Genomic DNA, 22,068 nt, shown 5'->3' with positions numbered 1-22,068 from the left:
TCATCATAAGTTTGTTCAGTATTTGGAGTATCAGCATAGTCATTAAAATCTAATGCAAAGTCAAACTTTCTCTTTTTTTGTGTAACATTTTGATAGGTATGGTCAGATGACAGCATGGGCTGAAAACCACTGTTAGAAGAAGATTGATTCACATCCAATTTTTCCCTTACTAAATTTGGGACTTCCACTGCACATTCCACAGGTAGAACTGACAAATGGTCTGAGATCTTTAACCACAAGATCTGCTGCACCTTATATAACGTCGTTTCTAGCCTGTGTTGGTAATTTTACTTTAGGAAAACTGAGTTTAAGCTGCTTGCAACTTTCATTGCTGCAACCTTGTTCCACATGTCTGGCTAAGTGGGTTGTGCCTGTCGTGTGGCTAATATACTTGAAACACTTCAAGCACTGTCTGCATGCTACCATCGGAAGTTGTTTGGAAGCCGAAGATTCTGCTCCTGCCTTCTCTGCCACTATGCCAAAAGTGTTCCAAATGCTGGATTTTCCGCATTTTTTTATAATACAGAGCTCGCCTGCCTCCAAACTTTTTTTGACTTGCGCTGTGTTCATGTTGTTGATAACAAAAAATTCGAACAACCCTAATTTAACGTTTACGTTTACTCTAAAATTCTAAAGGCATACAGCCAATTGTTATTTCACAATAGCTCTGCTTAATCATGACAGAAAAACGTATCAAACCTGTGTACATAAAAGTTGAGGACCTTTTTAAAGCAAAAGTAATTACACCAGTTGCGCGGCGTGCGGCATTGACGCTGCATAAAAATTTATTAATGCCGCGGCCGCGCATAAAAAATTACCTAAAAAAATTGCGCGGCCGCTCACGCGGCGCGGTTGACACCACTATACTGCACTGCACACATGTTTCCTTTTAATATTTGATATATCCAATGAGAAAAACGACAAACCACCGTAAAATAACACATTGGGTTATTCCCCTGTTAAGAGGCTACGTCAACTTTTTATATTTGTGTATGCCTGCAAACGTGGGTTCTTTTATTGTAATGTGGTAATATGACCCCTTGATATCTTGCCGTAAAGATGCGTTAATCGTCAAATACTTTAGACTGAAGACAAACAGTACCTAACAGCAAACATTTTTCTGTCCACTACTTTACTACGACATAAAATGCAACCTTTGTATGCTTCATCACATTTGTTGTTTCGATAGTAAAATTTTGTGATATTATTTCACCTATTTGACAATACCTCATCATACAAACTGATGACAGAAAGCAGTGTTTCCAAATCTGGAGTATAACTGCCGGATGGTTATGGGTCTGCGATCCAATTTCGGGTGCCTTTGAAAAGCAAACACACTAAATTCGCTAATGTTTCGACACACTTCTGGTGCGTGTTCTGTATTATAGGTACATGTAAACCAAAGACTCCATGTACAACAAAACAACACAAGGAAACGTTTTGTTTAACACCATATTGTATTTTGTTGGTGCAAGTCCTGCGTGCTGACTTTTGCAGCATGCGATTTGCAGTAGAAGATTACTTTTGTCAACTTCAAATGTATTTTATTAAACTTAGAACATATTTTTTCTCGCAAGACATAATATTGGTCATAATTGATTGCTTTCATGTACTTTGGGTGGGACAAATGTGTAACATCTCTGACATGGGCACAAATATTTGTTCCTCAATAATGCATGATTGAACAAAAATATTAATGGGCCATTTACAATTATTTTTACAAGAATAAACGTAAGAATTCAATTTCAGCAGACATCTAGGCATGGCCATTTATCTTTCGCCATCTCTCAACCACTTTCTTGGTGCAGACTGCAGTATAACTACTGTAAAAATAAACAGGTATTAGTTTTGTTACTGCTTTCAAATTATTATGTAATATAAACAAAACAAAATGCTTCGTAATAGCCTCAGTTTCGTGAAAAGTAAATTCATATGGCAAGAGTATTTCCACTCAGTATGAAATGTTATCCTCATTGGCAACATCTAAAACTTAACTGAAGTATTTTTAACACCAACCTTTGTTCCCAATTCCAACAATGCCATTGAAATCATTCAACAAAACCTGCTACTTTCATACATTTGAATCAAGGCATCCTTCATGCAAACTGCATTGTCATTTGAACTAAAAAAAACAACAACTTTAAATTATGTTGCAAAGTAATTTAAGGGAATGCTTACATTTATACAACTTTGAATAAAACATATTATTATACTTGACTATTTGCCTCAGATAGGAGAAATTTGAACTCAATGCAAGCCCTATATGAAAGTTCTTGCTCAGTATTAGCATGGCATAAATCATCACTGGCAAATTTAAATGACCACTGTGAAGTGCACGTGAACTGTCCACTGACACTGAACAGAGACGAACATCAACCGATTTGTGTTTGTGCAACAATACCTGTGTAGTTCTTTGATCAATATCAAATGTCAGCAAAATATAGGTTGTTGTATCATTCATCTTCTAAGCACAACACCACCCAACCATAAACTGACAATACCAAATGAAAAATCGACGGAACCCCAGACACAAAACACGTGGTTCCCGCCGGGTAAATACGTTTAAATATTAGCCTATCCAATGAGCCAAAAGAGGTTCTACGTGGTAACTAAACCTTTTATTTTGGGAAAAGGCATGGTTATGCTTGTCTTATCTTTCAATCAGCTCTAAGCGAACCTATGTCCTTTTCAAGCTTTACCACTTAATTTAAAAAAATTCACATTTAAAAAAAAAAAACTTGAATCAGCTCATACCTTTATAAACCGATTTCTGAAAGCCTGTTTTTTGTCCATTAAATTCTGCGCGAGGGATTTTACTGTATCAAGCTACTGCAACCAGCGCTGGATTAACCATTAGGCAAAGTAGGCACGTGCCTGCAGGCCAGTCAAAAATCCAGGTCACTTTTCTTTGTGACAATGATTTGGCAACACTAATAAATCTAAGTTTTTAGTTGGCAACCCTGATTTATGGGCCACTTATAAAATGTGCATACAGGCCAGCAGACCCTTAATCCGGCACTGACTGCAACGTGTAGTTGTTTCACTTGTACGTGCCCAAAACTTGTGAAAAACGCTATCAGGGTCAAGGTGAAGTATGAATTTAGGTTAAGGAACAGTTTATTTTCATTTGATATAAGTATACATATGGCGAGAAATTACTCTGCAAGTACTGAAAGCAGTGCGACCTCCAAAGTGTCGATAAAGCGAGAGTGTTCAGAAATTGCCCCATGGAGAAGATCATCAAATAATGGGAACGAGAATATGTGCAGTTAATGGCATTAGACAATCATTTGCATTACAACGCCTTACAGAAGATGATACAACACATACACAGACACAGACTGTGTACAAGCATTTAGCCTCTAATAAAACAACGCGACAATCACACTGATAGCAGCCAGGCAGCGCAGTGGTAAAATACGAACACATAAGGATATAAGTATCCACCAGTAATACACATGAAAAAATGATCCAAATAAACCAAGGATAAACTCTGTAGAACAATTTGATCGTTGTGGGTCACGTGCTGCGATCAGCCATGCATGGCAGCGCTGTGTATTGGTGGTTGGAAGCAACGGACGCTCTCCATAGGTGAAGTGGCTTCTGCCGGTGGATTCAAATACTTGTTTAGAATGCCAAAGATCTCGTTGTTGAGGATCTGAAACTTGCGAACACGCTCGACGAATTTCTTTAGAGGCTAAAGTGAAAAATATTTAGTCAGTTCATTCAACAATCATCAATCAAGCTCAAATATTCCTTTTCCGCACATTTCCACATTATGTTTGAAAATATCAAGATTCGTTGATGCTTTGGAGAGTGACGTTTCAAGAAAAAACTCTAACATTTCATTTAACGGGTTGTATGTTTAATGCTGTTTTTCGCTCTATATTTTGGGCCTGTCATCCACGGTAAAATTTACTTATATCCCGTTTCCATGACCGTTGGTCCGATCGGACTTTTCCGCTATTTCGGTCCGATCAGACGCAATAAGGAATGACTCAGCTGTTTTTTCAGCGTTTTCGCGGACCTCCTCGCTAGGAGGTCCGATGGGACTTTCAAAAGTTCGATCGGACCAACGGCCATGGAAACGGGGTATAAGTTATTGTTCTAGCCTAGTGCTTAAACATGGACAAACCAAACATACCACTTGTTTTATGACTTCGTTTTTTTCATCGTACTTTTGTACTTTCATAATGTGGTAGGAAAAATCCAAGACATCAAAGGCCTTCTGTTGTTTTAGCAGCATCATTAAGGCGCAGGATGCCCAGTGCAGACCGTCACCGAATAGTTGTCTAGAGAAAAGATACTTAAAGCTTGAAAAAAGTCATGCACGCAACCATGATTGAGTGAAACTTGTACTTACTCCGTGGTGAACTCGTTGGCGCGTACTGGTATACAATACACAAACTGAATGGCACTCCATAACCTATGGAACTCATTGCATTCATCGACATGCATCACTCCGTTGGCGGGTGGCGACCCCTGGACAAAACATGCGATATTTTTACCAATCTTAAATGCCAGACATAGTATTGAGATTTTTACTGACCTTCCATATCGCGTCGTCCAAGTATGACTTGATCCTGTTGAGTACAACTTGGAACATAGACAGACCACAACATAATCTTTCGCGAGTCAAAAGATCGCCTTCCCGAGCTATGGCGATTTGCTAAAACAATTTCACATGTGTTGACCCTAAGTTTGTGGTCCGGACTATTTTAAAGCGCTATCGTTATGGATAGTTAAGGACTCTCAACAATTATCTACATTCTTTGAGTTTCCCTGCAAGTCCCTGTAGTATGCACAGGTGTGTAAAAAATAAACATTTTCTATGCTTTGAGTGTAAACATTTATCTGCTTGCGTTTATGTGGTGGAACTCAATTTTCACTTACCGTTTCCTAGGTCATTACTTTTTGAGCGCTATTACCATGATTTTTTATGTTAAGATTCTCAGCTGCAGAATATGAAACATTAACACAATTAAACTGTTAAGTTTGCTAAGGCTCCAAACCCAAGTCAAATCCTTAATTTTTGACTTTTTACTATCTCTACAAATGTTTCAACACATGCGTTTTGAACTTACCTGTGGAGTTCCTAGCTTCTCGATAAGTGGAACAAGATGCAAAGATTCGTATTTTGCTTCCAACTTTTTCACTTTTGTTTCGAGTTTTTCATTTTCCTTTACGAACGGTCGTGGTATAATATTTTGAAATGGAGCTGCATGAAGAAGGTCGCAAATCTCTTCCTGGTTCTGTTGTTGAATTCAAAGGCATTTATTTATAGGGACAACCAACGCTCGTGTAAAACGTTTTTACGGCAAAATTAAGACACATAACTATGCGAGAAAAACACGTGTCAAAATATACTTTAATCTACATGAATTAGATTGAAACTGTCGATGCCTTCTCAAAAGGCGAAATTAATATTTCTGTTTCGACAATAAAAGATTACACTGACGCTGTGAAGACAGATCCGTCGGTCAACACCCCGTTACACAGGATGATTCCTGTTGTCTGTTATGACATTTCACATGTCATTAGGCATAAACAATAATGTTGGATAGAAAACAATAAAAAGTCAATAAACAATATTTTTGTTACCCATTATTGAGGTAATCTGAAATTGCTAACTTACAAGGTTTTGTTCGATCATCAGGCAGAATAAAATTGCGTTTCCAACTTCCCGAAAGTTCTGGAAGACCAGAGTTTTCAGCTCGGAATATTCGATAATGTCCTTCAGCTGATGTTGGTAATACTCAAGCACGCCGGGCGACCCGTAATCGAATCTCGGTAACTTGCAGATGGGAGGCATTACCCCAAGTAGAGTGGTCACGTATTGAACGATCGTTCCTTGAAGCTACAGAATAACATAAATTTTAAGTTATTGTTTTACCTATGGTTGGTTGCTGTGTGCTTTTATGCCCCCAAAATACTTTAAAAATCGCAACTAGATAATTTTTTAGGATTTTTACAATATAAGTTGTTTTATCCTGTGAGTCCAAGTCGCGTTTAACCCAAGTAATTGCAAAAAAGGTTTATATCAATTTCTTCGTGTACTGTGGAGTGTGGGGGGTGGGGTACATTTATCAACCTAACAATTAGTCAGTGTTAGACGTTTTACAAACTCATTATGCAAGAAATGGGAAGACTAGTGGTTCACTAAATAAAGTAGTTGTTCTGTAAGCAAGGTAAGTCGAGTAACCTACTAAAAGTGATACAACCCAGTATATTTCCCGATTCAGCTTTTAAACACTACAAGATGCTCACCAGACTTTTGACGATCTTTAGCAGTTCTTCAATAACAACAGCGATTCCTTGGTATCCAATGAGACGACAGATTGCTGAAAAGTGTTGGTATCCCACAAATTCGCTGTAAGAACCTGGTGATAAAAATAAACAATGCAAAACATGCAAATGTACAATTCAGACTTCACACTATACAAAAAGCTGAGCAGAATTTTTCGACACTGCTCGTACTTGCTATTTCTTTGTAAGCAATGTTGAGATGCTTGGAGCCAAACATGTAATGGTGGGCTACGTTGGGTGCCTTGTCCCTTTGCAGTTCTTGAGAAAATGTGATCGGTGTTCGAACGAACCTTGAACAAAACGAATCATTAAACGACAACTGTCTGGTGATAGGATATTTCTACTTTGTAACAATCCAGCTACACAAGCGTAAATATGCGAACCTGTTTGTTGATCCGTTGTAGCAGTAGTTGGGCAAGAAGTCGTAGTTGAGTTCCCAGAACACGTGTAAGGTAATGCGACCGTACGGTGCGGCAACATTGTGATTGGCTTCACGGAGAATCGCAGAAAAACTGTCCAGTGTCAAATGTTCCGACAGAAGTTTGTGAGTTTGACGGTTGACTGCTAACAACATCTCAAGCTCCTGTTGAAAAACAAAAAAATGGTAAAAGTGACTAATTTCATAAGCAAACTTTCGAAAGTAGGTGTCCGTGAATACAAACACTATGAAAGTGACGTCAGGTAAAACAAAGAGTGCAATTAGGAAGACGAACCGAAAGTATACCCGAGCCACCGCACATTTTTTGATTTTATATTAACTTTCTAAATATATCAGGCAAGCGTAGTACACAGTCCAAATTCTTTTAAAATTTAAAAGGTTTTGATAATGGGTAGAAAAAGTTAGTTAAAATGGGATTTTATCTTAACCGGTGTAATTTATACTAAACGGAACAAAAAAACGAACCCGAAAATAGATGTTTTTTAAACCTGAACCTCGCCCGAACAACTAAAAACAATAGATAGTGAACCCGAACCGAAACCAAACTAACATGACAAGCGGCTCGACTCAAACGGATATATTGTAGTTATGAGTCTAAACGTTGTAATAACCAAATTGTCAAAAGCACACTAAAATCGAACAGAACTAGAATAGTGGTTTTCCTATATATTGCCAGTTTATATGTACTACATCATATTTAACGATGTATCACATACATCATTTAGAATATTTATAATAGATATATATTTGGCACCTACATTTCATTGAGTCCCTTCATTTTTTTCCAGGTACTTTATGACATAATTGTTTCTGTAAGCATAATCTAATGGATCCCCACACATATGCATATGCGATTTGGTACCAGTAAAAATCGGGCACAATCATTGTTAGATATTTACCAATTTACTATACACATCATTTGATCTACACATATGATTGTTTTTGCAAGCAAAAACGAATGGGTCCCCACACGCGCGTTTGTGCGGATTTATGGTAAACAAACATCCTGGTTATTTTTAGATTCTTAAGAAAAAACTTAACCAACTTCAGCCTTAACCCAACTTTAAAAGTTTTGTCCATATTCTTTTTGCATCATTATTGTCATATAATTACAAAAAACAGTAAATAAGAACAGGAAAATTACTTTCAATTTAATCTTATGCTTTGACCTTGCTATTGTCGTTCAAGGTCAGTTTTTAAACACAATTTTCCCAAAATGAAAATGTGCTTGATAACTTAATAAAACGACATAGCATAACTGCGCAAAAACAGCTGATTTCTAATCATCAACACGACTGTCTCGTAAAACGTCCATCCAGACGTCAAGCTGAGCACTCCTGCTGCATTCACCCGCCTTAAACGTAAACAAGTGAATTCTGAGCACTCCCACTGCATTCACCCGCCTTGATCGTAAACAAGTGAATTACTACCTTGAGAGTTGAGACTTCTATCTGACTGACAGTGTCCACATATTATGGGCTGTAAAAGTAACTATTTGGCCGATTAAGGCAATTCTTTAAATACTAAAGAATAACCTAACTGCAAACAATTGTTTAACATTTCAGCACATTAGGGCTTGTATTTCTGGCCTAAAACTTATTATTTTGGGGTTTAAGGGGTAAAAATGGGTGAATCCAATAAAAAGTTACAAAATCTTTAGAATAGCTTACGTTGCACCAACCAACAAAGCATGAAACCCTCAGATTATGTACTTGGGTCAGTACAGCCAATTTTTATTTTTTTTCGTTTTGGGACTGTGGGTGAACCGCTGGGTCGTTTGGGGTCAAACTTCAGGAGGATCAAATTCGGAACAATAACTAACATCTGTGCAAATTTGAAAAACTTTAAAGCACTCTTTCTTGACCAAACGCATTTAACAAACCAGCAGTAGACAGAAACGAATATTTTGGGGTTTAAGGGGTGAAAATGGGTAAATCCTTTTTTAAGATTCAAAATTCTTTGAAATACCTTATATTTCACTAAACAACAAAGCATATAACTCCTAAATGAAGTACTTTAGCAAGTATAGCCGTTTTTAAAATTTCACGTTTTGGGGGGCTGTGGGTGAACCGAGGGGTCAAACGAGGTCAAAATTCACATGGACCATCTTTAGACCAATATCTATAATGTGTGTAAATTTGAAAAAGTTTGAACCATTCTTTCTTGACCAAAACGTGGGAACAAATCCGCGTTAGACGGAAAAAAAGAAAAAAGAAAAAAAGAAAAAAAGAAAAAAGAAAAAAGAAAAAAAAAGGTTTTGATAATGGGTAGAAAAAGTTAGTTAAAATGGGATTTTATCTTAACCGGTGTAATTTATACTAAACGGAAAAAAAAACGAACCCGAAAATAGATGTTTTTTAAACCTGAACCTCGCCCGAACAACTAAAAACAATAGATAGTGAACCCGAACGGAAACCAAACTAACATGACAAGCGGCTTGACTCAAACGGATATATTGTAAAAATATAGACAAAAACAATATGTGTCCCCTTCAGGGAAGGGGACCCATAATTAAATATTGAGCCAAATCAACGTACCATGATTCCAGTGATGTCACCACTCTCAAACTTTGTAATGGCGAGATCAACAGATTTGTGCATAGCAACTTGAACTCGCTGTGTTATCAGCCGGTTGAGGTCGATGGAACGGCCGAGGAGCTATAAAACACAATTTCCCTTTACCCCAGAAACTTTTGACACAAACCACTTGCGATGAAATAGTGAATAAGGAAAACAATTATTGCCCAATTGGTGAAAACAGCAAGAGTTTCGATCAACACATGACGTTTATTTGTGGTTACTCATAAAAATAACGTTTACATTTGTAAGGTAGTAAAGTTATATTTGCCAGTTTGACTCTATTTTGTAGTTATTGACCACCAACCTGAACGTGGCGCTGTTTTAGCAAGGTCTCATATTTATTGGCTGGTGGATATGGAATAGATGCTCCACAATTGTCCCGGAACTGCTGGTCAAGAAACATGGAGCCGGCCACATGCTATAAAACGATTTAGGAAATATGGGTTATGAATTTGATGACTTCGTTGAGGAAACAAAAAACATTTTGCAATACCATCACATTCAGCTTTAAAAGGCAATATCCAGGGCGAGAGAGAAACACTTAACATTGTTTGATACCTTAAAATAGGCGAAGATTTGGTCTGAGAGTTTGTACACAAACTGATCAAAACACAAATTGACTTCAGCTTCCACTTCATCATAGAGGAACTGCTTTTTGAATTTGGTCAATGCATAATGGGCACTGTCACTGTACAAGTCCAATGGGTACAAAACAAACCTGTAAAAATTAAGCTTATTAAAACCCACAGAAAATGTATATTGTCATCCAAATAATGAAGCCTTGATGGTTTATGTTTTCAACCTGCTTTAAATTGCCATGTCTATACGGTTCAAGTGCAGAAACTCTAACTAAGCTATAGATTAGCTTTTCTATTAACAGGCAAATAAGGAAGCACTCTTAGAACTGTGCTGCAAGTATAAACGAAGTAGTTCAGGTAACTCACTCCATCATGGAAGGCTCCTTTTTCTCCAGAATATGATCAGTTAGGATCCAGGGCAGTGACATGTCGATGGGGAACTGTATTCTTCTTCCCATAGTCAGTTCGAGGTAAAACTCCCTATACCAGAGTTGTGACAAATCACAACATTCCTGGAGTGTTTCTGTTCAATTCAGAAACAATGGTCATGCAACACAGGAACAACAATGTAAAGAAACTTTGAAAATATGTTTTTGGACTTTAATTAGTACAGGAATTTTTCTAAAAATTTATAGTCTGTGGCAACTAGTTTTATTGAAATTGATTAGAAACAACAAGTACGTTTATGCAAAAATCACTAAATTTTATTAAATAAAAAACACAAAACAAATGCACTATAAAAAGGGCTACTTGTTCTAAGAAATAAAAAAAATATTTCTACAAAGTACAATAAATGATACTTTTATCATCATTTATTTATCAAACCACAACCAACCACCCTTTTAACCATTGTGCAGTTAATATACATGACACCAAAAACCAAGACATTAGTACACTGATCAATAATTAAAAACAAATTATCAAATGTGAACTGCAATTATATTCTGAAAAGGTATTAGAATAATTAAGCTGGAATTAATAGCATTACCACTAAATTCCAAGAGTGGTGCATAGAAGAAAGAGTCTCTGTGAAATTTTTCAATTGCTTCAACAGTATGAGAATCGAGTAATGTCCGTAAAGCCTTCTTGGTGCCACTTTTATCAGCAACCAGTGATTCAAGCATTGTTCTCACCATATACAACTATATACAAGGCAATTAGAAGCATGCAAATATTGTTCACCACCCACTACAGCTACTTGTATCCTGTTTTTACAGCTGTTGGTTCTTAAAGGCCTATTGTTGGTTTTTAACCCAGTAGTCACAATACACAGTAAAATCATCTTTGTCTTTTTTACATAACTAACAACTTGGTTAATCTGGGCCCTTTTGCCCCCAAAAAAATTGTCCAAAATGGGGGAAAATCCAGATTAACCGATGCCGATCAGTTAAAGCCTTACCACATTACAAATCATTTGTACCTCAAGTTTTGTCTCAAAGGCGAAGATCCATATTAACCGAATATGGTTTAACTGAGGTTTACTAAGTTAAAATTGCCTTCAATCTTGGTTAAGAATTAAGCCAGATTGTACCAACAGCCATAAAAGAGGATATAACAATTATTCTGTCTCAACCAGTCTGCATTCAATTAAACAAACTGGTCGAATCACATCATTGGAATGACAATGAAGTGAATTACAATTAGGTTAAGGAATTAGAGACATTCATTTCATTCAGAAATGAGGGATGCAAATTGTATTTTGTTTTGGTTTAGACAAACCATGCCCCTTGCCTTACCGGGCAAGTTTAACATTTGTTGGTAAATGTAAGACTCTGTGTGGAATTCTTTCAGGATTTCGCTGTCCTGCTCTTTCTTAAAGAACTTTCTTAATGGGCCCTTAAACATACACTCGACCAGAACACGAGCCATGTACATCTGTGTGGTTTAAGGTAATACAAAAATTTTCCAAAAACATTTTTTTTAAATTAGCCCAACCTATTGATTTGAGTGGCAGGAAAGTGCTAAACAAAATATTTTTTCTGCATTTAACCAGGCAAACAAGTTAAAGTAATGTAACTTATGCCTGTACATCACAGGTTCCAATATGGAAAGCAAATTCATAAAAGATGTGCTTGCTAATTTACAATAATAATGTATGAACAAAAATGCATCAAATCCAGACACTTTCAGAATTGGTTTATTACTAGAAAACACTGTCTCAAATATCAGGAATGTGTGGGATAACACCGCTTCCCAGTTTACTTTTATTATGATAAGACTATTTCAAGTAATTTAGAACAACAATCGTATTATTAAAGAAACATACCTGAGTACTTGATGGACCTACGTTCCTCCTTGGAACATCAATTTTAAAACCAGTTTTTGGATCTTTTTCACCTTTAATCGCTGGATCATTTGGAGGTTCAAAACCTTGAATCCAATCAGCACAAGTTTCCCTTACTGAGCTGATAATACTGCAGAGCAAAAAATGAATCTTTGATGCCTTAATCCTATATTGATAAGAAAAATGCTATGTTTCGTTATTCAACAACCTTTATTTTTGAAATATGGTACAACATTTAATTATGCCTGAATGTCAGATCTTTGTTGCAGGTAAAGCTATAGAGCTAATGTAGGGTTGTGTATCGTCATTTTGTGATTACTACCTTCTGATATGATTTTTCTTTTTCTTGACAGACTGCCGCAGTGCATCTCTCAATCTTAGTTGTACGAAATCTTGCAGCTTGCCATAGATGTGACATCTGATAGCTTCATTAAACACACTCTCCATTCTTCCCATCAATACTTGCAAACCCTTAATCATGGCTATAACCTGCAATAATTTATAGTTTGGGCTACTTATGTAAAAATATGCAAAATCGTAAAAATAAGTTTAGAAAACTGAAGTGATCAAACTCAAATCAAGTTCTCACTTCAACAAGGGCATATTTTTCTTGACTTGAATAGTTGTATCGTGTGGCACGTTCATACTCTTCAGCATCATCTGGGCAATCATGGTTACTGTACTTGTCAGTAGGATGGACTAGCTTCCATGAATAAACTTCCATGACATGGGAGCTCCACTTTGAAAGAAGTTTAAGACCTTCAAATAAACATTTTATGAAAATATGTAATCTGCTTGTGGATTGTATCATGTTAAAGTCACAATCAAAGCAAAACATGACCAGTTCCAGTCTATCAATCAATTTGTAATGGGGTCCATATGTAAACAAAACTAGAAGGGTGGCTTAGCACATATTGCCCTTGCATATACACTATAACCTATTTTAAAAAATAAATATATTTCCTATGCTTATTTTGTATTGGGTCCCATATTAGCCATCGTCTTTTATAACTTTAGTCGTTTCTGCAGGCAAAAACTCATGGGTCCCCACACACGTAAAGTTGAAAATAATGCAATTCAAGAGATAACCATGAGAAAGTCGGGTGTTGTAAGTTAAAACACAGTGATCGGCACTGGGCTTAAATAATAATACTATGTAGAATACAAGCTATAAAATTAGATTCACCCCAGATATTGTTTGAAGTATGTCCTAATAAACGTTTTAAAAAACTGACCCATTTTAGGGGGCTAGTAGGGCAACTAATTCGGTTCGACACACAAACTAAAAAATATATAAAAACCACAATGACTTAATCAATAGTACTGCAAAATTTCAGCCAAATCCGCCAATGTTTAAAATTTCGACCACTAGAGGTATTTTGAGCAACAACCGTTAATGTTTCTGACGTCATAGGGCTGTTAACAACCCCCTAACTGCCATGGCGCAAAAACGACCACCAAGCAACCCACCAACGAGCAACATACAACTGGTTGCCCTTGTAACACTATTGCTCAAAAGAAATCTTTCGTTTGTAGTGACCAGTAACATACAAATACGTTTTACACTTTAGGGGCTTGTGGGGTAAATGTTAGGACTACAGGGTTGAATGCAACAATCGACACCTATAAATGGCATACTATACAAGAAATCTAAATTTCAGCCAATTCTGACACTGTTTAAAAACTCACCCATTTTAGGGGGCTAGCGGGGTAAATACTGGGGTTATCAACAAAACAAAGTGGGATGCACATCTACATAACTATATCTACCATCTGTGTAAATTTCAGCCAAATCCATCAAACATTTGATGGTAAAACGAGTCGGACAAACTTCGGGGTAAAAACACCCATTTTAGGGGGCGAGCGGGGTAAATACTGGGGTTCTCAACAAAAACAAAGTGGGATGCACATCTACATAACTACATCTACCATTTGTGTAAATTTCAGCCAAATCCATCAAACATTTGATGGAAAAACGAGTAGGACAAACTTCGGGGGAAAAATACCCATTTTAGGGGGCTAGCGGGGTAAATACTGGGGTTATCAACAAAAACAAAGTGGGATGCACATCTACATAACTACATCTACCATCTGTGTAAATTTCATCCAAATCCATCAAACATTTGATTTAAAAACGAGTCGGACAAACTTTGGGGAGAAAAAAAAATGAAAGAAAAAAAAAGAAAAAAACAACAAACAATTAGAGTAAAATCAATATGTGTCCCCTTCAGGAAAGGGGACCCATAATTATGCGGTCTAAACGCAACAGGCAAAATGTAATTATTAAAACTGTGTACCTTTTAATGCCAAATTGTACAACTCTTCGCTTTCAGTATCTGTTCTTGGTTGGTCACGCTGAGCAGTTGTCACAACCTGCATATATAAGAGCAACTTGGTATAACACTGAAAAACACACTTAAGTAAACCCAATGCTGATCCAAAACAAACTTGCCTCATTATTACTATGCCTTGCAAGTTCACTTGTATACTTGATGTGATCTTCACGAATTGCTACAAGTTGTTCGGCCAGGTTGTACTGAGGAATTATACCAGTGCTTGAAGTTGCAGCCCCAGCAGTTGTGCACGACCATCGTGATTTATTGTCCTCATAATCTGTCATGTTCTGAATGTAGCTGGCAAGTGGAATCTGCATGTCACCAAACAGGGGAACCACCTGCAATTGCTGTGGAACAAATGTTTTTAAGATTACATACTTGATGTAATAATACATGTACAAACATAATTAACATGTTTTTGGCAAGTGATACAACTTTGTCAGATATATAATGTGGTGCATATATACATATATAAGAGTATACAAGTGCATTATTTTAAAGTAACTTGTGTAAATTTTCCCAAACTAAATTACATCATAGGGATGGGCCGAGCCGAGCCAGAACCCCAGTACTCGGTACTGAGCATCGCTGTTTTTAATGCTCGGTGCTCGGCTGACCACCAAGCACTAACATGAGATGGTTCGGGCTCGACCAAATGGAGCATTTGCGGCTTCGGCCCATCCCTATTACATTACAACCTAAAAAAAATTGGTAAGAAAAAAAAAAAAATACATAACTGTAATCGTAAATAGAAAAAGATCAAACAATGGTTCTGTAGTATGCTACAAGAAAGTAGGTTTGATGCACAAATATGAAGTTTTATTAAACCTTAAAAAACTTGTCAATCTTGTTTAAGTTGATGCGCTTTTTGTCATGAAGCTTGTATATGCTCACATCTCTGTTGTTGAGGAGGTACAGGCCAAATCCCATAACCTATAAAGAATGACACACATTTGATTTCATAATCAAGATAGTCTACTGTGCGAAGACATTCAATGACACATAAATCAGCACTGGCTTGTGACCCACAGAAAGTCAAACCAGGAAGTGATCGAAACAAACTAAATCTGACAATGAAGCTGTTGACTTAAGACATGTAACAAATTGGGTTGGTGGGCATGAATTGTTGACAAAAACAACAGCACAGATATGTATGGTATATATTTTCATGATAAATTGTTGTTCTGTTACCTTTAGCAGCATATGCTTTTCTGATGGAACCAGGTACATCCTGTTTTCATAGTAGTTCATACTTATCGTTACAATGTCACAAATCAATTCCTCATAACCATTGATGCCTGTCAAATACACAAAAATGTTGCACTTGTTTATCACACACACACTCATGCAGCAAGTTTACAACACATTTCTATTAGTCACTAAATAGCAAAGTACAAAGTCAGTCTGGTTTAGTAACACAGCATACCGGTGCAGAAAATATGTGCATATCACCTACCTGACAAAGACATTTTCAGTGATTGTGTAATTTTGTCATGATTTGCTAAAAACATGGAAAGATTCTGAGACTCTTGAATTGATTGTGGATCTGACATTTTTTTCAAAAATTGAGCAGCTCTGTAGTAACAATGAAAAAGTTGTAAATCAAATGAAAACCTGTCATTACCATTTCAATGCAATGTTTAAATTAGCATAAAATAAGTTAATATCAAATCTTATATCTAATGGTTGAAGTTGTGTACAGTAATTTGATATTCTACACAAGTTTAAACATTAAATTCTAATATTGTTTTTTTTTACCCGTGCATAAATTTCATTTACTACTTTCGGCAATATTAAAGGTTTCCAGTAGTGGTTCAATTTAAAAACAGAAAATCTTGATCATGACAGAGAAAAATGAAACAAAACATAAATTTAAATTAAAAAGAGAAACAAAACTCTTTGGCTTGTAAAAAAGAAAATAAGGCTAGCAATGGGCATGCAGTCATGCTCCTTGGACCTGCTTTTCACTTTCCTACAGCTGCTGCTAAAACACTGAACTGAAATCTCAATTTGCTATGCCTGCCAATCCACTTGAAATTCAATGCTAAACCAACTGCAAGGTGACAAAATCCAAGGAATTAGCTGACTTGTTAGTGAAGAATGAGTGTACAAAAGTTATATTATCAGACTGTAAAAAATTACATAGATGTTTCACTATGTTAATCATTTAGGAAACGGAAAAGAAACACAGTGAGTTTTAGCTTTGTGTAACCTTAGGTGCACAACATTTTGTAAAATTCACAATTTATGAGTTGATACTTGGCACACCAAGGTATAGCTTTGATATCAGTGCGCATTTACCTTCTATAAGCAGAGTAATCATTTTTTACACTGCTTTTCATATTTTTCAAAGCATCCAACACAGCAAACATATTGATAAATTTGCCCAATGTCAGCAAATAGGCTTCGGACACAAAATCCTTTCTTCTTTCCTGGTGACAAAGACGCTTGACTTCGCCAATAAACTTCTCGACAGCATTTTTCTGCAAAATTAAATACAAAGATTATCAGTTTTTTAGAGTTATTTTACCGAAATGCCTAACTTTAGGAGTTCTTATGGTGATAATAGACAACCAACAAGAGACATCTTTATAAAACCTCTATCTGAATATTCTGCAAACTGCCTGTATACCTGATTACTGGACTGACTGTAGGTATAAGCTGACTTATTCTATTGTGTCCTGTTGTAAGTAAGCTGTCTTGGGTACTGCAACAAAAAGCATAAATGCACAAACATAATAAAAAAGTAAATGCAAATGCCATGTGCATTATAAAGTGGATTTGGTTGCATTTTGTCAAACCTTCGAAAGAGAGACAGATCATTGTTACATGAAGATTTCATGTTTTTTAAAGCATCCAAAACAGCAATCATGTTAAGAAAGCGGCCAAGTGTTAGGAGGTAGCCATCTGACACAAACTCTTTTCTTCTGTCAACTGAAGACATTCTCAATGCTTCAGTATAAAAAATTTCCACCGCTTTTTTCTAATGTGATAAAAATGTTTTCATACAGATTCATAACATGGTATTTATTAACTGACAGGTAATTTTGAAAGAAGAATTTAGAGACTTGGTGTGACAAAAAATATCATCAACACAGAAATATAGTTGACCAAAATGACCTTTCACCTACTTTTTTGCAAAAAATTGTTTCCACTGCAAAGTCTATTTAACGAAAAATGTTAGGTTGCAAAACACAATTTGTTTTGGCTTTACTGAATTAAAATAAAATTGCAATACATACCTGAAAGTGCATAAAATTCATTAGTTTTTGTACTTCAGGCTCCAGAACTTCCACCGTTTTTTCATAAATTTCTGATCTATTTGCCTGTTCATTGCACTTAACTTGCGGAATAGCACGAGAGCAACTTCTCCAAGTATAGAGCATCACTGCATAGGTGTTCCCTTCTTCCAACATTGCATTCTACAGCAAAACCAAAACAATGTCAAACAAACTACATGAAAGCAAACAAACATATAGAGTCCCTACCATACTGGAATGAACAGTGGCTTCCTCAATATACTTGGCAACTCCAGTAACAAATGCATTTCGATCTTCAAAGTTAGTGTCAAAATTTGCTTGATATACAACTGATGTTGGCAAGGGTTCGATACATGGCTGTTGGTCTGGGAGTGGAAGTTCTTCCAAAAGGTCGACATTCGATAATGCATCATCAAGCATAACATTAGCAGCCATATTGACTTTTTAATGAGCAAAATAGTTTGAACTATTTTTTTTTTTTATTAATTTCAGTCAATTTTTGTTACCGGTACATCCTACAGATGTTTATTTGCCTGTATTAAAGCATACACTTTAGAGGTTAAACCATTATAAAGGCTGTATACATGATTTCAATAGAAACCAAAACAAAAATAACAAATCATTTTTTTGTCAGTATAATTCGATGGATGATGTTTTAATTGGCGACAAATAAAAACAAGGTCAATAAATTATTGTGATTCAGCCAAAAACTTTTTAAGTAAACTTTAAAGCGTAAAACATGTACTTTTTGTTTAAAATCCAGAATATTCAATATTGCCACATTGCATGCTTTTTGCTATTAGTTATATTGATAAACAACACACACCCGTTTCCTGAAAACTCAATCTCACACGTTCCGCTCATTCAACACTGCGCAGCATAAAGATATCCAATGACAGGTGGGTACAAGTCCCCCTTCTTCGCTTCTTCCAGTTTTTCAAATCAAAATCGGACAAGTGGACCAATGGACGTGCTATTTTTGATGCCTCTTTTCCCGGAGTTATCAAATCAATGAATATTATATCTATAAAACATTATGTTTACTACTTTGTAGCAAATGCATGCGGCAAAGTTGTTGGTAAGTACCGTAGGTTAACGAATGTTGGAGGTCGACTACCGCATTTACTCGATTGTAAGTTGTCTTCGATTACAAGCCGCCCTTGATTGTAAGTCGCAATTTGTAATGTTAGATATGATTGTTTTATAACACTTCATTCTGCTGCTACCAGCCTTTTGCCAACAAGTGAAAAGAAAATGTTTGTAGCCTACCTAGCAGAGCTTAAACCTTTATGGGGCCGCCGCATACAACCGAGTAAATACTGTAAAGCTTGACTGCTTGACTTGTTTGACTAGCGTGAAAGTACTTTATAAAATATATTTTTTTAAGGTGACTTCTCCGAAGAGTGTTTAAAATAGCCTGACTTTAAATACTATGGATCACAGGAAGCTTAAACAACGTCATGGTAGAATGCCGAATGTCTGTTTTTATTTCATTCCTAAATAACACATTTCTGCAATCGACCATAACGAAGCTTCCTGCGAGTCATAGTATCGACACTCTCAAAAGAAGTCAGCCTAAAAATATTTTGTGAAACACTGCCCCCGAATGACCACAGCTCCACAGGCATTCAGTCAGTCGACTGGTCAAACAATTTTGCGTGCCTCCCTTTTTCACTTTTGTTTGTGGTTTCTTGACATGGTCACTCATGCATGGCTACTTACCAGCAGTTCAGAGTAAGTCGGACCTCAGGGGCTTGTTGGTTTGTGCTTTGCGAACAAGACTTTATAGCTGGTTTTTTATAAACCAGGTCGTAGATGGCAGTGGTTTCTATCTTTAAACCTGTTGCTATGCTTTGTAGATCAACTTTTGTGCAGAAAAATATTTTGCAACTTACGATCAACTCCATCAGACGAAATTTCCAGGTTTGTTTTGCATATAGGCTTATAAACAGGTTTATGTTACATCATAACTGTTACATAATAGCGAGTACAAGTACAACAATCGTGCAGAGATGTGGTAATGGCCTGGACAATTGAATAAAACGATATTAATGTGTCAAATTTGTGCAACTAAATGGTCAGAATCTGCGCGATCTTAGAAAATCGACCGACGTGATGTGGGCCAGCATTATATATATTTTTGTACATATTCAAAAATTTCCGGCTGCAGGAAGTAAAACTGCTTGTCATATGCGTTTAGGTTCGGTTTGTGTTTTTGGTTGAATTGGTTGGTGATTTGAAAGAGGTGCAGCAAGGAAAAAAGGTTAAGAACCACTGATCTACACGGACTTATCAATCTTCACAAGATTTTTGAGTGTGCACTTCGCGACACCGCGTATAATTTTTGTCACGCCCTATAGCTGTAATCTCACGAGGGCTGTTGTCAAATAAAGGTTTGGAAATATTCTGAAATTTTGAAATTGTCTAAAAAATTATTTGATTTTATATAGTTTCAAACAATTAAATTTTTTCAATAATCAAATAATTATTTGTATGATAAAATCATTTTTGTGGTTTCGATTACAAAACTAATACATGCTGCATTTTTACTGGTTCGGATTCAACGCCAAACAAAATAGGAAGTTTCATCTCCAGGATTTATGAGAAAAATGTAGTTTTCTCTTCGGATTTAATCAATATAACCTTCGCGGGTTCGGGTTTAGTTCCGGTTCGACTCCTTTGCAAAGTGAACATTTCGAACTGAATGATGCATGACAATAAAATTCATCTACAAATACAAATATGGGTTAATAGTCAATCCAATCGCATAGGAAATTTGCGTTATGGCATTGTGTTAGTGGCAGCCTAAATTTTTGACTGGTCAGTCGATTGTCTACGATTTAGCAAATTTTCGTCGATCTTGCGGACGATCAAGTTGGCCACCCCTGTTGTAAAGCACTCGTAAGCCACCAATACTATATTCTTCTTCTTGTAACCAACTTCGGCTCATTCGTGATCTTGCGCAACCGTTTAGTCCATTAGAAGGTGTTGCCGGTCTCATTGACTAAGTAGCATACGCATTTTGTTTAATTGGCAGTCACCTTTATCTGGCAGCTGCAGTTTTGCTGATGTAAGCTAGAACAGTGGGATATTCTGGAAATTGAAAAGCTTCGCTGCCCCGAAGCAGAACAAATGACATTAAGAGTGACATTAGGGAAATTTTAAAATTAAAATGTTTCCCCTTCCTCTTTCAAATCATCAAAGTACGCTCAAAACGTTTTTTACTGCAGAAGTTCGCCATGTTGAAATCGCCAGCTTACTCCACGCCAAAAGGGGATTTGCAAATAGTTTCTCTACCTAACAACGATCAAACTCTTAGCGAAGTACTCCAATTTTTGATCAACACATACAAAAAGGAATGGCCTCTAATCTACTTACAACCAGAGGTACCAAGAGACGTTGATAAGCTTTTGGAGACTAGAATTAGGCACAACTTGGAAAATGGAAGTGAAGTTTCTTTCGGAGCCCGGGAAGTGGCTACTGGTAAACTGGTGGGAGCTCTTTTAAGCACGGTGTGCAGAAAGGCGACATACAGTAAAGAAAGCGAGGAGGGATATTCCGACGGCATCAAGTATATCATTCGATTTCAGCAGCACGTCGAAGGGGACGTTTTTACAGATCTCAACACCGATGCTGTAGTGAAAATGGGGGTCGGTGCCGTGGATCCAGCATACGCTAAAGTTGGTCTTATGCGCAAGATAGGGGATTACTTTTTCGAAGCGGCTGAATCGACGGGGATCGAATACGCAATTAGTATGTCTACTTCCGCATACTCGTCTCGACTTCGCGAGAAAGCCGACCTCCTTTTACGTGAGGTAGAATATGCGCAATATCGTGATGCACAAACCGGCATAAAACCATTTACGAAACCCTTTCCACCACACACCCATGCAAGAGAGTGCTATCGAAGGTTCAGAAAGCCTAAATTGTAAACAATGTAAATGGCAATCATAAATTTAATTTAACAGCATTTTATATCGTTTGCATCTTTAATTTCCGTTGTTTTTATCTCTGTGTGATGCAAAGTTATCAGCAAGCCTCTTAAATTAAAAAATAAATAAATGAAATTTAAAGTGTTTTGTATTTTACCGCGATTATGTCAGCCTTAAAAGATTTGCATTTTTTGTCAGTAAGACCTAAACGGTATTACTAGCAATAGCAACATATAACAGCATATAAGTTGACTTGTTACATGCGGATTTGCTGAGACGAACATAATTGTTTTGTACAACAAAAGCGCTTTCGGCAAAAACTACACGTTAAAATCGTTTGATGAGTTTCATTTT

The 22,068-nt window shown here is 36.6% G+C and overlaps 2 protein-coding genes, 1 long non-coding RNA gene and 1 other non-coding gene across 9 annotated transcripts; 1 reads left to right on the top strand and 3 right to left on the bottom strand.

Moving 5' to 3' along the window:
• Positions 1-1,585: 1,585 nt before the first annotated feature.
• On the bottom strand, positions 1,586-2,544 carry LOC145238195 (uncharacterized). Its single transcript, XR_013862088.1, has 3 exons — positions 2,402-2,544; positions 2,017-2,122; positions 1,586-1,823 (listed from the first exon to the last, which is right to left on the bottom strand). It is a non-coding gene; the product is annotated as an uncharacterized LOC145238195 (long non-coding RNA).
• Positions 2,222-2,310, bottom strand: LOC145202748 (small nucleolar RNA U6-53/MBII-28). Its single transcript, XR_013853334.1, has one exon. It is a non-coding gene; the product is annotated as a small nucleolar RNA U6-53/MBII-28 (small nucleolar RNA).
• A 555-nt stretch (positions 2,545-3,099) lies between the features above and the next one.
• Positions 3,100-18,738, bottom strand: LOC145237504 (cytoplasmic FMR1-interacting protein 1-like). 3 transcript variants are annotated; one of them, XM_080100388.1, is made up of 26 exons: positions 18,609-18,738; positions 18,011-18,315; positions 17,765-17,944; positions 17,324-17,505; positions 15,979-16,097; positions 15,714-15,820; positions 15,351-15,455; positions 14,639-14,869; positions 14,484-14,559; positions 12,776-12,945; positions 12,509-12,675; positions 12,169-12,316; positions 10,891-11,044; positions 10,269-10,425; positions 9,883-10,042; positions 9,629-9,742; positions 9,283-9,402; positions 6,690-6,889; positions 6,478-6,596; positions 6,268-6,380; positions 5,636-5,857; positions 5,085-5,252; positions 4,550-4,669; positions 4,364-4,482; positions 4,145-4,292; positions 3,100-3,697 (listed from the first exon to the last, which is right to left on the bottom strand). In XM_080100388.1, exons 2-26 carry the CDS (start codon positions 18,215-18,217, stop codon positions 3,533-3,535), a joined length of 3,771 nt encoding a protein of 1,256 aa, XP_079956514.1. In that variant the 5' UTR covers positions 18,218-18,315; positions 18,609-18,738; the 3' UTR covers positions 3,100-3,532. The 3 variants fall into 3 exon arrangements, with proteins under 3 accessions (XP_079956514.1, XP_079956516.1, XP_079956513.1); XM_080100390.1 differs by lacking the exons at positions 10,891-11,044; positions 17,324-17,505 and adding exons at positions 11,639-11,777; positions 16,824-17,005; XM_080100387.1 differs by lacking the exon at positions 17,324-17,505 and adding an exon at positions 16,824-17,005.
• A 60-nt stretch (positions 18,739-18,798) lies between these two features.
• Positions 18,799-21,858, top strand: LOC145237505 (uncharacterized). Of its 4 annotated transcripts, XM_080100394.1 has the most exons (4): positions 18,799-18,860; positions 19,642-19,705; positions 19,983-20,175; positions 21,013-21,858. In XM_080100394.1, the coding sequence occupies exon 4, from the start codon at positions 21,022-21,024 to the stop codon at positions 21,712-21,714; it is 693 nt and encodes a 230-aa protein (XP_079956520.1). In that variant the 5' UTR covers positions 18,799-18,860; positions 19,642-19,705; positions 19,983-20,175; positions 21,013-21,021; the 3' UTR covers positions 21,715-21,858. The 4 variants fall into 4 exon arrangements, with proteins under 4 accessions (XP_079956520.1, XP_079956517.1, XP_079956518.1 ...); XM_080100391.1 differs by lacking the exons at positions 18,799-18,860; positions 19,983-20,175 and adding an exon at positions 19,411-19,516; XM_080100392.1 differs by lacking the exons at positions 18,799-18,860; positions 19,983-20,175 and adding an exon at positions 19,411-19,516 and having other exon boundaries at positions 19,591-19,705.
• The last annotated feature ends 210 nt before the right edge of the window (positions 21,859-22,068 follow it).

The sequence above is a fragment of the Phallusia mammillata genome, chromosome 7 (assembly GCF_965637545.1).
Source record: "Phallusia mammillata chromosome 7, kaPhaMamm4.hap1.1, whole genome shotgun sequence".
NCBI lineage: Eukaryota > Metazoa > Chordata > Ascidiacea > Phlebobranchia > Ascidiidae > Phallusia > Phallusia mammillata.
The sequence above is the reverse complement of the archived record's forward strand: the minus strand, read 5'-3'. Positions and strand labels throughout refer to the sequence as shown.

Excerpts from the sequence above, each read along its gene's own strand:
- LOC145237505 (XM_080100392.1), top strand. The coding sequence starts at position 19,598 with ATGGCAGTGGTTTCTATCTTTAAACCTGTTGCTATGCTTTGTAGATCA. Across the intron at positions 19,706-21,012 it reads CCATCAGACGAAATTTCCAG|AAGTTCGCCATGTTGAAATC; the intron begins GTTTGTTTTGCA and ends TTTTTACTGCAG.
- LOC145237504 (XM_080100388.1), bottom strand. The coding sequence starts at position 18,217 with ATGGCTGCTAATGTTATGCTTGATGATGCATTATCGAATGTCGACCTT. Across the intron at positions 15,821-15,978 it reads ACTGAAAATGTCTTTGTCAG|GCATCAATGGTTATGAGGAA; the intron begins GTAGGTGATATG and ends TGTATTTGACAG. Across the intron at positions 15,456-15,713 it reads AAAAGCATATGCTGCTAAAG|GTTATGGGATTTGGCCTGTA; the intron begins GTAACAGAACAA and ends CATTCTTTATAG.